This window comes from Micromesistius poutassou (genome assembly GCF_964030765.1).
Source record: "Micromesistius poutassou genome assembly, chromosome: 16".
In the NCBI taxonomy this organism is placed as follows: Eukaryota; Metazoa; Chordata; class Actinopteri; order Gadiformes; family Gadidae; genus Micromesistius; species Micromesistius poutassou.
This window is the reverse complement of record NC_140286.1, coordinates 8,789,490-8,804,009: the sequence shown is the minus strand read 5'-3', so window position 1 is coordinate 8,804,009 and position 14,520 is coordinate 8,789,490. Positions and strand designations below refer to the sequence as shown.

Sequence of the window (14,520 nt, the reverse complement as noted above, 5' to 3'; positions counted from 1 at the left end):
TGACAAGCCGCTGGCACTCATTCGATATCGGTCATTAAAATTTAGCGAAGGAGGTCTGGCTATCGGGTTCCGCATTCAGCCGCGCGTATGAATTTTTCAACATCTCATTACATCTACTGGCACCTGCGCCGAGGTCTGGCGGCTGTGCGGCCCCGGCCATCCTCTGTGTTGTCCTTTTCCCACCGTTGTATGCCATTGTATCTGAGGCGTGACAAAAGGCAAATCAACAATAACAAGAATGAGTCTCGGGGTGGCTGTGTTGATGCTTCATTTACTACTGCTAGTTGACAAGGCCGACTGTAAAAAAGGTGAGTTGCTATTTGTTATCTTGATGGGGCGAAGCCTGAACTAGGATGGGAGTGCTTTATCTTTGCCCCGGGGGAAGCAATGCATCGACTGCAGTCACAGCTTTCATTGTTCGGCGTCAGCTTTTATGACACCTCCGGAAAGGTCAAGTTGCGAGAAGAAAACACAGGAAAAATAATACAAGAGAGCGAGGATCTATAAACTACGACGGCTTTGATGTTCAAAACATCAAATAGCACCAAAATACTATTCTGAAATGTTTTAATAAACATCCAAATACCTATTAAAGCGGTGGCATCTCATGGCTTGAATATGTAGCCCTCATAATCTTAAGTTATGTATTAATTTTTATTTTATTTACCTTGTTACTTCACAAAGTCCCGTTGAGTCACTTTTTCCTGTAATGTTAAAGGTGTCAAATGTGGGGGGATCCTGTCTGCCTCATCGGGCAACATATCCAGCCCAAACTTCCCTGGTCTCTACCCCTACAACATCGACTGCATGTGGCTGATCGTGGTGGCGGAGGGCTCCTCGGTCCTCCTCACCTTCCATCACTTTGAGCTGGAGTTCCACGGCCACTGTGCCTACGACTACATCAGGATCTACAACGGCGTGTCTGAGGACGAGGGAAACCTCCTGGGAACCTTCTGCGGCGACAACTCCCCGCCCCAGTTCACCTCCTCCTGGAACGTAATGTCCATCATCTTCCATTCGGACCGCCACGTGGCCCACAGGGGCTTCGCCGTGGGCTACAGGAAAGGTGACAGCTGGTGGCTAGGGATCTGTTTAGTTGCTGCTACTTGTTGTTGTTGTTGTTGTTGTTGTTGTTGTTGTTGTTGTTGTTGTTGTTGTTGGGTAATGGTTAATTGGTTTGTCTCTTTATTTAGGGATGCACTTTTGCATAATACAAGTAGGGGCCTACTGGTATTTGATTTCACTCGCATACAAGGATGAGACAGGGTACTGCTGGTAAAGGAAATCTCCAATGCAACAATCAGATACCAAAGATAATTCAATATATCATGGTCTCAAGCATAATTGTAATATCCCATCTGGGATTAATAAAGTCTCTGGATATTGGATTGGAGGAAATGTGGAATGAATAAAAACATCTACTGCTCATATGACTAGAACCAACACTACTGTATTGGTTGATACCAAAGTTATGGACACTTTGACATATTACTTCTTAGTTATGTTGATAAAGCACTCGCAGAATGCACACTGCACAAGTATACCGAATGCCAATAAGTTAAAACAGAGTATTCCTCTAAACTGTCCTGGCAGGTAAATACAGAAAATACACAGCTGAAAAAGATATGTTGGATATCTTCCCCAATATATTTCAAACCTCTTCCATATAAATCTATCTTTGTATTTATTGTATATCCTCTTCATCCCTCCTTAAAGTTCCCACAAAACCAATCAATAGCTCTCTTCGGTCGAAATTTGGTCCTACAGCTGAATTACTTCAATACTATGATACCAACAAAACAAAAAAATACAATCATTCAATGTAGATATTTTTTCATATATTTGCACCCAAACATGTATTTGTGCTAACTTCTGGTATACGCCTGTATTATATAGTTATGACACATACCTACAATGGCGTTAAACGTACAAGTATTTCATCCAATTACATTGCCCTTTTGTCAACTGTAACACTAGCACAGATATAACTTTGTTTTTGTATACTAACAAACCCTCAAACTTTTTTGCAGATGTCTCATGAAAGATATTAGAAAAATACTATCTGACTTGCACTGAATAGGGCCTTTAATAGTTCATATCAATTCAGTAATGTGCACTGTGTTTGTTTATACAGTAACTTTAGGCTGGTTGTGTGAAATGATAACCCCTGACGGCCAATTAAAAAGAGCCATGAATCATTACCTTCTGGCTTCTTGGCTCCCCCTGCCCTATCTTTCTCAGACACGTGTGGCGGGGTGCTAACAGGCCTGTCTGGCATTATCTCCAGCCCCGGCTACCCTCGGGAGTACAGCAACAGCGCCGACTGCTCCTGGACCATCCACGTGTCCAACAGCACTGTGGTCAGCCTGGTGTTCCTCGACTTCCAGCTGGAGAACAATGAAGGCTGCAACTTTGACTTTGTGGCCCTGTTTGACGGCCCCACGGTCTCCCACCGCCACCTGGGAAACTTCTGCGGTGGGGACCCGCCCCCCAAAACGGTGACCACGTCCAACCAGCTGCTGGTGGTCTTTAAGTCTGACTTCAACATCGGGGGACGAGGGTTTAAGGCGTACTATTACTCAGGTGGGGAAATGTTGATGTTCTATTTGTCGTTAGTAGACGTTAAGTGACTAATATTAAGTATTGATTCATGGTTTTACAGGACATTGAGGCTTGAACCCAGGGCCTTTTGGCTGGGAGTCAAACACTCGACATGTAGTCTCATAAACCAGTTATCCAAAAAATGTCAGTTTCTGAAAGGCTTCAGACGTTGTTACAATAATTAGTTTTGGTATATAAAAATGAACCTGCCCGACCTTCAAGTGAACTTGAACAGCACCGCAGTGATTTTGACATGCACATTTTTCTGAAACACAACTTCTACCTTGACAGGTGAGTGCCAGCAGGTTCTGTCAGCCTTAAGTGGGAACTTTAGCAGCCCACACTTCCCCGGCATCTACCCAAACAACATCAACTGTCACTGGACCGTCACACTGGCAGCGGGGTACCGTATCAAACTGTTCTTCCCACTTGTGGAGCTCGAGGACAGAAACAGCCTAACAGACGAATGCGACTATGACTCGGTGGCGGTCTATGATGGCGACAGCCAGATGGACCCCCTGCTGGGACGCTGGTGTGGCGGGGAGCATCCCCCCTCCGTTACTTCCAAGGCCAACAAGCTGCTGGTGGTGCTGAACACAGACAGGAATGTGGCGCGCAAGGGCTTCTCGGCGGCCTACGTCGGGGGTGAGTGACTTTTCAAAAGTTGGCCTGTGTAATGTGTTCTCATGAACAAAGTTAGCAACTTAGTAAAAAACAACAACGAAACAAGCCTGTTCTGCTGTCCTGCTGTTAGGCCAAATAAGGGCGTGACAGCTTCAGATGCCACAAGTAGACACTTGAAAAAGCAGATACTTTTTTTTGCATTGTATTCTTTCTCCTACTCCATACTTTTGACTCTAAACCATTGTAAACTGTTTATGCCCTCCCCCCCCCCCCCACCCCCAAACGGATCGAATTCTACAACAAAGTTGTTCCAGTGAACATCAGCTGCACCAGAACGGAATTCTCCATCTTGATAGCAGTGCAGTCACTGCCACAGCTGGGCCGTGAGAGCATATACCTGGGGAACCCATCCTGCACAGCCAAGTTGATGGCCACGTCCTACAAGATATTAGCCCGCTTTGAAAACTGTGGTACAGCTGGTCAGGTAAAAAAATGTCAACCATTAAATTTTTCAGCTATGGGCCGTCTCTTATGGGTTATGCTTCATCATAGAGCATGGGTAACCTACAGGAGAAGTTGATGTAGTGTCGAAGGTGTTCAATTCCAAGCAGAAAGCTACTGGGTTCGAAACCCAGTGACCACAGCATACCCGTAGCCAGAGGCATCCTTGATAAAGTTGCCTACTAACCCTGTATCGGAATTCCCTGTAAGTCCCTTTGGATAAAAGCGTCTGCTAAATGACTTAATAAGGTAATACAAGCCCTCCATTAACGCCAACTCATTGGTAAAGTGCAGTAAATTATACTGAACTGATAAGAAACAAGTCGTTGACAAAATATCAAGTGTATTAGCATGCAAATATATACATTTATCAGCAAAGGCAGACAAGTCTTAAACCTGCACTGTGTTACCAGTAGTCCTCCAATTAGCAGCCTCTAGTGGCTGGAGCTGCAGCTACAGTTAAAGCTATTTAAAGACCGGGTAAACCAAATTCAGTATTTTTCTTCTTATCATATTAATTAGGCCTTAAATGTGTCCCTCAAAACATGTAAAAAATATTTTTCCCATTCATCATTTCCTTGAGGAGCTAGGCCTCAGAGAATGTTCTGTGTGCAGGTTTAAAATGGGCGGGTCTACATCGATGACCGCGTTACGTAAAGCGGTCATACTCACATAAACCCGCCCCCTGCTGTCCATTTTCAGCTTTGAGATTGGGAGGGGCTGGACCTCTCCGGTGATGGGCGTGGTTTCCTGGCCTGCAGCGCACACGCCCCCACCGTCCTGAGCCTGGGGTTACTGCTCATTTTTCATCAACTTTGAAGCATAATTTTATATACTTCGCGATTTTTTTAGTCCTTCAAATTTGGCAGGGTGGTTAATAATATATTTTCCTGTGGTATTATAAACTCAAAACCCATAATTATTCTTGGTTTACCCGGTCTTTAAACATCAAACTGTCATCTGACATTTTCCCACTGTGTGTCTGTGTGTGGATTGTGAGACAAGAATTAGTGGAGCAGAATGAAATGACTTATAGAGACCAATTCCATGGATTGATTGACTAGTGGTTGACTAGTGGATGGCGTTTTATTCTTGAGAAACTTACATAGTGCAGCTTACTTTAACCCCATACAGAAACGTCAGAACATCACCATGCTCGTGAACACCCTCTACATCGACTTCTCCGACGGAAAGCAGCCCAACCTGCAGGAGTACGAGGTACTGTGCGATGCGCAGCGCAAAATGGCCACTGTGGCCCACATCTCCACGGAGGAACGCAACCGTCTCAACGAGCTGGCTCGCCAAGCGGAGAACTCTGTCAGCGTAGGTGGAGGCGTGGTGTCGGTGGAGCCTCATGATCCCAGTGACATCGTCTTCATCAGTATCTGTGTACTGGCCGTCATCCTCATGGTGATAGCAGTCATCTGGCTCGTGCTTCTTTAAAAGAAAGTTCCATTCCTCCCAACTGTGGGCAGCGTTGGAACTAGCGTTGGACACTGACTCAATTCTGGATCTTTTGTATAAAAACATTCATTTGTGGTGTGCCTCATGATGCTTAAAAAAGAGGAAGTATATTTCCCCTTTGATTCCAAAACAGAACAGCACAATCAATAGCATACCTCTGCGACAATACTTTACAAGCAACAACTAGTAAAAGGCTCAATGTGTGCCAAAATACGTATCTCATGAAAGATTTTCTATAACAAGAAAAAAAAAAAAAAGCTTTAAAAAGACAGAAATCCCCACTTCCTCTCATTGAGATCACCTGGAGGTCCAAGTCCAGTCCATTTACCACAGTCAAAGAGTTACTTCTTATAGCTGGAAACCAGCTGGGTAACTGAAGTCGTGCTGTCTTTCAGTTGAGATCGGACCTCAGGCTTATGTTTAAAGGCAAACACCAGTGCTCTGACAGTCCGCCTGTATGAACTGCTGACCAACCGCAAACTCTGATGGAATACTTCTCTCTCGATGTTGTCGATAAGGCTGCAATCCATCTGTATAAGACAAATCAAAATACATTGTAGTATGTGTATATATATATATATATATATATATATATTTATTTAACAATTATTCGCTGAAGGCGAAGTGAATAGAAGGGAATAGCCCCCGAGAGCGAAGGTCGAGGGAGCTATTCCCCACTATTCACGGAGCCTGAGGTGAATAATTGTTTTAGTATGTACTACACGTGAACACTCCAAAAACAAACAAGATAACACTTTTTGCTGGGATTTATTTGTTTTTATTAGCGTGACGAGACAACCGTCACTCGCGCAAAAACAATATCCTGAGTTTGAGATCTCAATCATGGGATATTGCCCAATATCCTGAGATAGCGAAATCAAATCAAATTGCACCATCTTAGGAGGTTCACGTGTAGCATATACTAATATCCCATATATATATATATATATATATGGGATATTAGTATATGCTACATACTGTATATATACATGGGATAATGTGGCTACACACTAAACAAATAATTATATTTTTAATAGAAAGCATTTTAATACAAATACAGGCATATTTTAGAGTACAACAGTTTTCTCTGAAGCTTTCATATTCTCAGAAAATCTATGCAACACACCAGATTTAATTCTTGCTAGCAACAGTAGCAAATAAGCTGCCTTTCTTTCCAAAATGTCTGCAATAAATCAATATGTTATTGATGTGAAGTACCCCTTATTCCCATGTTCTCTATAATTAACCATATTAACTTCTGAGCTGCATTTTTTTTATTAATAAAACCATGATTACCACTACTATGTGATATGAATACAATGTTTCTTAAACTCAATAATGCTATGTTCAATTTCCCATGAGATGATAATCAAGGATTTATATAAATCCAGAAGAGGATTTCTCACCTTCACTTCCAACGCATCAGCCATCAATCTTCTAGCATTGGTCCGGAGCGCTTCAGACTGTTTGTCACAATGGACTTCGATAGAGGGCTTGTTGGAATTCTCTTCAATGAAGGTCCTCCACTCAGTATAAACCTGTGTTGCCAATGCACTCACCTCTGGGTCGGGGTTCTTTCGCATTTTGTTGACGGTGTGACCTGAGGAGAAGCAGAATACACGTGTGTGAATTATATTCCCAGATGTCCGGTCTTGAGAAATAAAATACATCTTATCTTATTGTATTGTTAAAGTGGCTTTGGGTTGATCCGATATCAGATGGTACCCACCACTGCAAATTGTGTGATTTTTTTTATTCATTGATTAAAATGCATTCAATAATAATAATGCAACTGTCAGGTTTATATTTAAGTCAGTTAAAATAAATAATTCAAAGTGTCTAGTAAATCTATTTGTCCCATCAACTTATGCAGTAGGTTTTCACCTTTTATTTTCTGCTTACCTATTTTCGTTGACTTCAACACCTCTCTCGATGGCATCTTCTTTTGAAGCTCTGCCAAGGCATGGAGATAATTGTCCTTTGTTTGTCCAGGGAATTCCAACATTGACTTGTATCGTCTTATGTCCTCAATCACGACCACTCTCTGTAAGACACCAGCATGAACAGTTAAGAATCAACACTTTAGTAACCACAGCATTAGGTTCCCCACTTAAGAGTTACTATTACTACTATGTATGCCTTTACTCCGCCAGAAATGTGTCTCACCCGTAGTGACTCGATTGTAGTTTGCTTGTAGACCTTTCCCTTGTTCTTCGTTGGCGTTGGTGCTTGTCCTTTAGGTTGCCGCACGACAAATTTATCCATTATGAGACCCGTGTTGATGTAGTGACTGGATAATACTGCACTGAGTCTGCTTTCCTTGGTTAATGCGCTTCTGTGGTCTCTTTAAGGTTCTTGGCCATCCCACTCAACGTTAATAAGAATGCTGACCATTCAGACTCATTTTTGTCTGTCTTTTGTGTGAACAAACCTGCACCAAACCGTTTCACGTTATTATGTATTCTGACTTGTTTGATATGAAAATATAAAGAAAACTAACATCAGGCCAGTTTGACCAGCTAGCTCCAGATGCATCCAATAAGCTAAAAGGTAAATAAGGAAACCGCGCATGCGTATTGTTAATCTCGTGTTGTCGCTACTCGCGAGATCAGACAAGACGAGGAAGAACAGGCTGCTGTGTGTGTTTGTTATTATCCGCGCTGACAAAATGGGCACTCTATTAACTTTGGATATTGTTTTGGGGTTATTTTTGGTGGCGACAACCTGCACATTGGCATCGTCAGATGTATTTGATGCCGTGTTGGGAAACACGGTCTCTTGCCATAAGACGTGTCAAATGACATACAGTTTACATACATATCCACGGGTAAGTGCTCTTCTTGCTAATCTAGCATTAACTGCTAGCCTAAGCTAATATTGACAAAACAACTCTTGGCCTATATATTATTATTATTATTATTATTATTATTATTATTATTATTATTATTATTATTTATACATTTGTGTTAGATTAATGACATACAAGAGACAAAGGAAACGTTTTGTCTGCATTGTCAGTCTCGTAGTTGGATATTCCACTTCCTTGTTATTATACTGCAGCGCTGATTGTCCTGATGATCTGGCCATTCTGGTTCCACAGGAGGAAGAACTCTATGCATGTCAACGAGGCTGCCGCCTATTCTCTATCTGTCAGTTTGTTGGTGACAGTGAGGATCTCAATCAGACCAAAGCTGAATGTGAATCAAGTAAGAAAAATACCGCATTAAATAGTTGGTATCGGTACTGCAGTGGATTCCAACTATGCACACACATGACGACAGGCTGTCTGAACAACAAACACCTATGTGTGTCATGCCCCATCATAATCTCTTATTACCATCTGTTACTACCACGCTTTTGCAGCCTGTCATGAAGCTTATGTCCAGTCCGATGAGCAGTATGCATGCAACCTGGGCTGCCAGAACCAGCTCCCCATAGCTGCACAAAGACAAGAGCAGGTACATATGAATACAACCTATTTGTAATAGTTTTAAAATGCTTCCTATTTTGCCATACAATTCCATTTCCTCTTTTCCCCTTTCTCTCCAGCTGTTGGACATGGTGCCCAGGATTCACATGCTTTACCCCCTGGCCCTTGTTCGAGGCTTCCTGGACGATTTTATGAATCAAGCTCACAGCCTCATCACTTCCTCATGGACGTTCTACCTCCAGGCAGACGATGGAAAGGTGGTCATATTTCAGGTCAGTCTTTAATGACCAATCTGGGTTCCAAATCATGTTGGGCCCAAATCTGCTTTTATTCATCTTGGAGCCTGGTGTTCTTGTAGGGTGGTAATGGCTCATATTACTACCAGAATACTGGTGTGCCGACAGCTTGTAAAATATTTTCACTACTGGGCGGTATCACGATATGCTAGTATACCAGGGTATTTAGAAATACAGAAGGTATGACACAATACTGTCAGAACTACAAAAGCTCCTTTGCGACATCTTATGAATATTTCTTATAATGTTGATATGTATTTTGGCCATATTTTGCAGCAGGATATATAATTTCATGGTCCAAAATAAATAATTCTCCGTAGCATTCTTGTTGAGACGGAAATAGGTTAGTTTGCCAATGAGTTGTGGCTGGGCCCGCCCGGGTAGGTGGAGTTCCCCTGCGACAGTGACATTTATAGCAGCATACTGCTTCTGTGATGGTGTATTAAAACAATCACACCTCTCAATAGCAGTTAATGTAGATTGAAAGTATCTTTTACGTTAGAAAGATATTGGATATTATATATATATATATATATATATATATATATATATATATATATATTGGATATATATATATTGGCTATATAACAGTCTCCCCCCATCTCCCCAGGAGACGGTCGGGTAGCAGCACTATTCTCTATAGAGCCATTGTTTGGTCAATATTTCTATACTAGGCAAATGACTAAGTACCCATCCCTAAATAATAGCCTAACCAAAACACCATCACCAGGATGCTTCTCAAGTTTCAAAATGTCTGCAATTAATTAAATTTGCTGTTAAGAAGTGTCTCCCGCTCTGTTGTGGGTGCAACCCACATAGACTGTATGTAATACAAGTAAAACTTACTTTCCAAATGGTGGAAGCTATCACAAACTTTAAAACAACAACTAGTGCACAAGAACCAGTTGAGATTTGGACAATCTATGGAAGAAGGGTGCATTTGGCCTATCTTTTCATTATTCTATGGGCCATGTCTTCAAGTTCACAAAATGCATATCAGAGACACAGCTTTGTAGGCTAGACAATGTCATACATGCTACAATGACTTATATAACCAGAAGCTCAGCTTTAAAAAAAAACATAAACCCTGACGAAATGTCATGATGGTATGAAGATACCCCCCAAGGCTGAATGTCACATTTCTACTCTGACACACTCAAAATGGAATAAATCAGTTACTGCTGCTGTCATAGAGGCCATAGAGTGTTTTGGATCTCTCTCATGAGATTGTAATGCAAAGAGAGATGTTATCTCTGTCTAATCAGGCAGGAACAGTTTTACGAGAGATGTAGTCGACCGTGGTCAAAACTATCTTCGGGGGCGGTGTATGTTGCATTCGATCTAGACATGACTGACATGAGACGGCATTGTCTACACAGAACATCTCCCTGAATCGTTGGCAGGTCACGTACTTTGTTCATAAGGTGTGGTCGTCAACCAATATAAAGCAAGAGGGGTGTCTTATGCGAATGTATCTGAAACATCCCCACTTGTTTGATTACAAGACTTGCGTTTCTATTAATAAACATGATCCACGGATTAATCCAAAGCAATGTAAACAAAGCCTCTACGTATAAACATGGGGAGGTGGTTGTGAGCGCATTGTGCCTTCCAAGTAAATATTGATCTACAATCTGCGTCTGAATAATGGTTGTAGAATCTAGATATTGCTCTTGTGTACACAGGCTCAATGTGACACATGAGTGCGTTTGTCTGTGTGTGTGCAATAATCAGCAATCTGTTTAAAAACGGCCTGAAAAGGCTAGCCCATCCTTTGTTACAGCCAGCCATGTCATTACTCTCAACAGACAGAGCCACAGGTCGAGATTATTCCTCACTTCGAGCTGGAGAAGGATGTCAAAGAGGAGCCAGATAAATCTTGTAAGTCTTCTCCCTTCAAGCACACCGTGAATGCCAAGTCAATCGTAAATTGCACTCAATCATACTGAACTTGTGAGAAGGAACGAGTTTGTTTAGGGTTTTCTTTTGTCATGTCATTTTTTGTCTTCAGTCTCCAGTTTGAGCCTTCCAGTTTACAAAGACTACCACCACTCCTTCATTCAAGAGAGGGATAGGGACATGTTTGTGGACCGCTCTCCCAGTGCCCGCGGGGATGAGTACAACTTCTTCACTTGTCTCTCACGGTAATACTCGGTTCTAATGTAGTGCAGAAAAGAATTGTCAATTAATCCATGCAAAGATCGACCGATAATTCATTGACGTCATTGTAATAATTGATTTATTGTTGATTGCTTTTAGATGCAATTAATTCTAGTTAATTGTCCCTCCTCAATTTTAATTTTTTTCTCCTCCGCATTTACCCTCATTGAGAATATTGTATAGACTGATTAATACATTTACCAGGAGCTGTGCAATTCGTTGCAAGTACTGGTTCATTACTTGATGATATCAAATCCGTTTTTTTCCATCAGATGTCTGACTGATTTGATACAGGCTTTGAGATCAGATTTAGACATTGTTTTCATTTTCTGGCTCCCATCTAAGTCAAAACAATATCCAAAGCTGCTATTTAATCCCTTACCAACATCCAATGACAAACTCTCTGCTCAGCTCCCTGTTACACTAAATTAACTCGGCATGTATGTGCTATAACCTCTTTGTTTTGGGTCTTCAGTAATCCTTGGCTGCCAGGTTGGATTCTAACCACGACCCTGGTCCTGTCAGTGCTGGTCCTGATCTGGATCTGCTGTGCCACAGTGGCAACAGCTGTAGACCAATATGTACCTGTCGAGGTCAGTGGTGATACTTTTGACTTTCTTTATTTTGTCACATCTTTGTTGGTTATTTATACCGTCCTACCTACTATAATGTTTTCACACATTTTCAACCAAAATATAATGAAATACACACACACACACACACACACACACACACACACACACACACACACACACACATACTTTTGAATTCTACTATTCTCTAACATAATATCCCTTAAACATCTATGACCAATGCATTTCCAACTCAAGAAACATGTCGGCTAATGCATTGTCTAATGCTTTTATTCTATAGTGCAGTCCATCAAATTATAAATGACCGCAATGCATTTTACTGAAAAAAAAAAAAGAAAAACATCATGCTAATGGGATTCATTTCACCACCCGGCAAAAGACACACGGCTGAAATCCACTTCTCTTTTTGTTTTTTGTTTTCAGAAGCTGAGCATTTCCGGTGATATGGACTACATGAAGGAGCAGAAGCTGACTCCATACCCGGCGTCTTCCCTGCTGATCGTCACCTCGTCGGGCCAGGAAGAGAAGGCCGGGCCCCTCCCTACCAAGGTCAACCTGGAGCAGTCCAACATCTAGAGAGAAGGGAGGAGGGAAACACCAAAGCAGCTCTAGTGCAGTGATATTGATCTTAATGCGATTTCCTTAAGTCGATTTCTACTTCCTCTAGAGCAAAAGACCATTGGCTTCTCACTGTCTAAATAGAAATGACCTTGTCCTGCACTTTTTTTCTAAAGGAGTATCTCTAACAGTGTGTCCATCTTTAAGCTTATGAAGACGCAGTGTTCTTTTTTTTGGCCCTGTATCGTTTAGGCATTAGAGGTAATGGTAGAAGATGGTACAGGCAACAACAAAAAAAAAGTTTTGGGGGGAAATCATTGGAATTTGCATTATCCTTTTGTAGGTGTTTTGATTTTGTTGGTTAAAGCTGTATTAATGAAGTGTTTGTGACTTGAAATGCTATAGGTTCTGCTGTGTTTATTAACTTTTTTTGGTAAAAATCAGGGTTTTCTATAGCGAATAACATAAGATTGCCGACTCTTTTTTTCGTGCTTTTAACTGCAGTGCTTTCCAAACATAACCTCCTGTTAAACTCATAACACATAATCCTATTGTATCGCAAAAGACAGCAAGGGTCTTTTCCATTTTACTGTTGTCTTCTTTTAGAATGAATATGAATCAGAAATAAAAAGGGTGGTGTGGATAAAGTCTGTCTGTTTTCATTTCACATCCTCCTATTGGACACCGGTGGTCAGGGAAGCCGTCCGACTGAAGAAGGAGGCCTTCCGGGGTATGTTATCCCGGAGGACTCCTGACGCAGTTGCAGGGTACCGGCGCGCTCGAAGGGCTGCAGCCGCTCCCGTGTCGGAAGCTAAGCAGCGGGTGTGGGAGAAGTTTGGAGAGGACATGGAGAAGGACTTTCGGTCTGCGTTTCTGGAAGCCCATCCGACACCTCAGAAGGGGAAACAGGGAAACATCCAAGCTGTGTACAGTAAGGGTGGGACTGGTTGACCTCGACTGAGGAGGTAGTCGAACGTTGGAAGGAACACTTTGAGGAACTCCTGAATCCGACTAACACGCCCTCTATGATGGAGGCAGAGCTCGAGGTTGATGGTGGTTCGTCGTCAATTTCCCTGGTGGAAGTCACTGAGGTAGTTAAACATCTCCGCAGTGGCAAAGCCCCAGGGATTGAGGGGCTGTCATGGTTGACACACCTATTCAACATTGCTGGTACAGTCTGGTACAGTGCCAAAGGAGTGGCAAACCGGGGTGGTGGTTCCCCTGTTCAAAAAGGGGGACCAGAGAGTGTGCCAATTACCGGGGTATCACACTTCTCAGCCTCCCTGGGAAAGTCTACTCTAAGGTGCTGGAAAGGAGGGTTCGGCCGATTGTCGAACCTCAGATTGAAGAGGAACAATGCGGTTTCCGCCCTGGACGTGGAACTACGGACCAGCTCTTCACTCGTAAGGATCCTGGAGGGGGCCTGGGAGTATGCCCATCCGGTCTACATGTGTTTTGTGGATTTGGAGAAGGCATATGACTGGGTCCCCCGGGAGAAACTGTGGGAGGTGCTGCGGGAGTACGGGGTAAGGGGTTCACTCCTCAGGGCCATCCAATCTCTGTACTCCCAAAGCGAGAGCTGTGTCCACGTTATCAGCAGTCAGTAGTCAGCAGCAGCCAGTCAGTTCCGTTCCCGGTGGGTGTTGGCCTCCGCCAGAGCTGTGCTTTGTCACCAATCCTGTTTGTGATATTCATGGACAGGATATCGAGGCGTAGTCGTGGTGGGGAGGGGTTGCAGTTCGGTGATCTGAGGATCTCAACACTGCTCTTTGCAGATGATGTGGTCCTGATGGTATCATCGGCCTGTGACCTTCAGCACTCATTGGATCGGCTGGCAGCCGAGTGTGAAGCGGCTGGGATGAGGATCAGCAGCACTAAATCTGAGGCCATGACTCTTTGCAGGAAACCGGTGGATTGCCTTCTTTGGGTAGGAAATGAGTCCTTAGCCCAAGTGAAGAAGTTCAAGTACCTCGGGGTCTTGTTCACGAGTGAGAGTACAATGGAGCGTGAGATTGGCTGGAGAATCGGAGCAGCGGGGGCGGTATTGCGCTCGCTTTACTGCACCGTTGTGACGAAAAGAGAGCTGAGCCGCAAGGCGTTGGAGTTTTGGAGGGTGTTGGAGGGTGGCTGGCTTCTCCCTTAGGGATAGGGTGAGAAGTTCAGTCATCCGGGAGGAACTCGGATTAGAGCCGCTGCTCCTCTGCTTAGAGTCAGTTGAGGTGGTTCGGGCATCTGGTAAGGATGCCCACTGGACGCCTCCCTTGGGAGGTGTTCCAGGCACGACCAGTGGGGA

At 43.1% G+C, this 14,520-nt stretch overlaps 3 protein-coding genes across 3 annotated transcripts; 2 read left to right on the top strand and 1 right to left on the bottom strand.

The window, feature by feature from the left end:
* Positions 1 to 238: 238 nt before the first annotated feature.
* Positions 239 to 5,191, top strand: cdcp2 (CUB domain containing protein 2; the record flags this gene model as incomplete). Its single annotated transcript, XM_084481044.1, has 6 exons — positions 239 to 308; positions 719 to 1,066; positions 2,242 to 2,583; positions 2,893 to 3,246; positions 3,531 to 3,709; positions 4,861 to 5,191. The coding sequence occupies 6 exons, from the start codon at positions 239 to 241 to the stop codon at positions 5,167 to 5,169; spliced, it is 1,602 nt and encodes a 533-aa protein (XP_084337170.1). The 3' UTR covers positions 5,170 to 5,191.
* Positions 5,192 to 5,215: 24 nt separating this feature from the next.
* Positions 5,216 to 7,708, bottom strand: tceanc2 (transcription elongation factor A (SII) N-terminal and central domain containing 2). The gene is made up of 4 exons (XM_084481045.1): positions 7,357 to 7,708; positions 7,093 to 7,234; positions 6,597 to 6,790; positions 5,216 to 5,720 (listed from the first exon to the last, which is right to left on the bottom strand). The coding sequence occupies exons 1-4, from the start codon at positions 7,453 to 7,455 to the stop codon at positions 5,532 to 5,534; spliced, it is 624 nt and encodes a 207-aa protein (XP_084337171.1). The 5' UTR covers positions 7,456 to 7,708; the 3' UTR covers positions 5,216 to 5,531.
* Positions 7,709 to 7,815: 107 nt separating this feature from the next.
* Positions 7,816 to 12,874, top strand: tmem59 (transmembrane protein 59). The gene is made up of 8 exons (XM_084480915.1): positions 7,816 to 8,017; positions 8,291 to 8,396; positions 8,554 to 8,648; positions 8,740 to 8,892; positions 10,725 to 10,797; positions 10,928 to 11,060; positions 11,552 to 11,669; positions 12,093 to 12,874. The coding sequence occupies exons 1-8, from the start codon at positions 7,859 to 7,861 to the stop codon at positions 12,243 to 12,245; spliced, it is 990 nt and encodes a 329-aa protein (XP_084337041.1). The 5' UTR covers positions 7,816 to 7,858; the 3' UTR covers positions 12,246 to 12,874.
* The last annotated feature ends 1,646 nt before the right edge of the window (positions 12,875 to 14,520 follow it).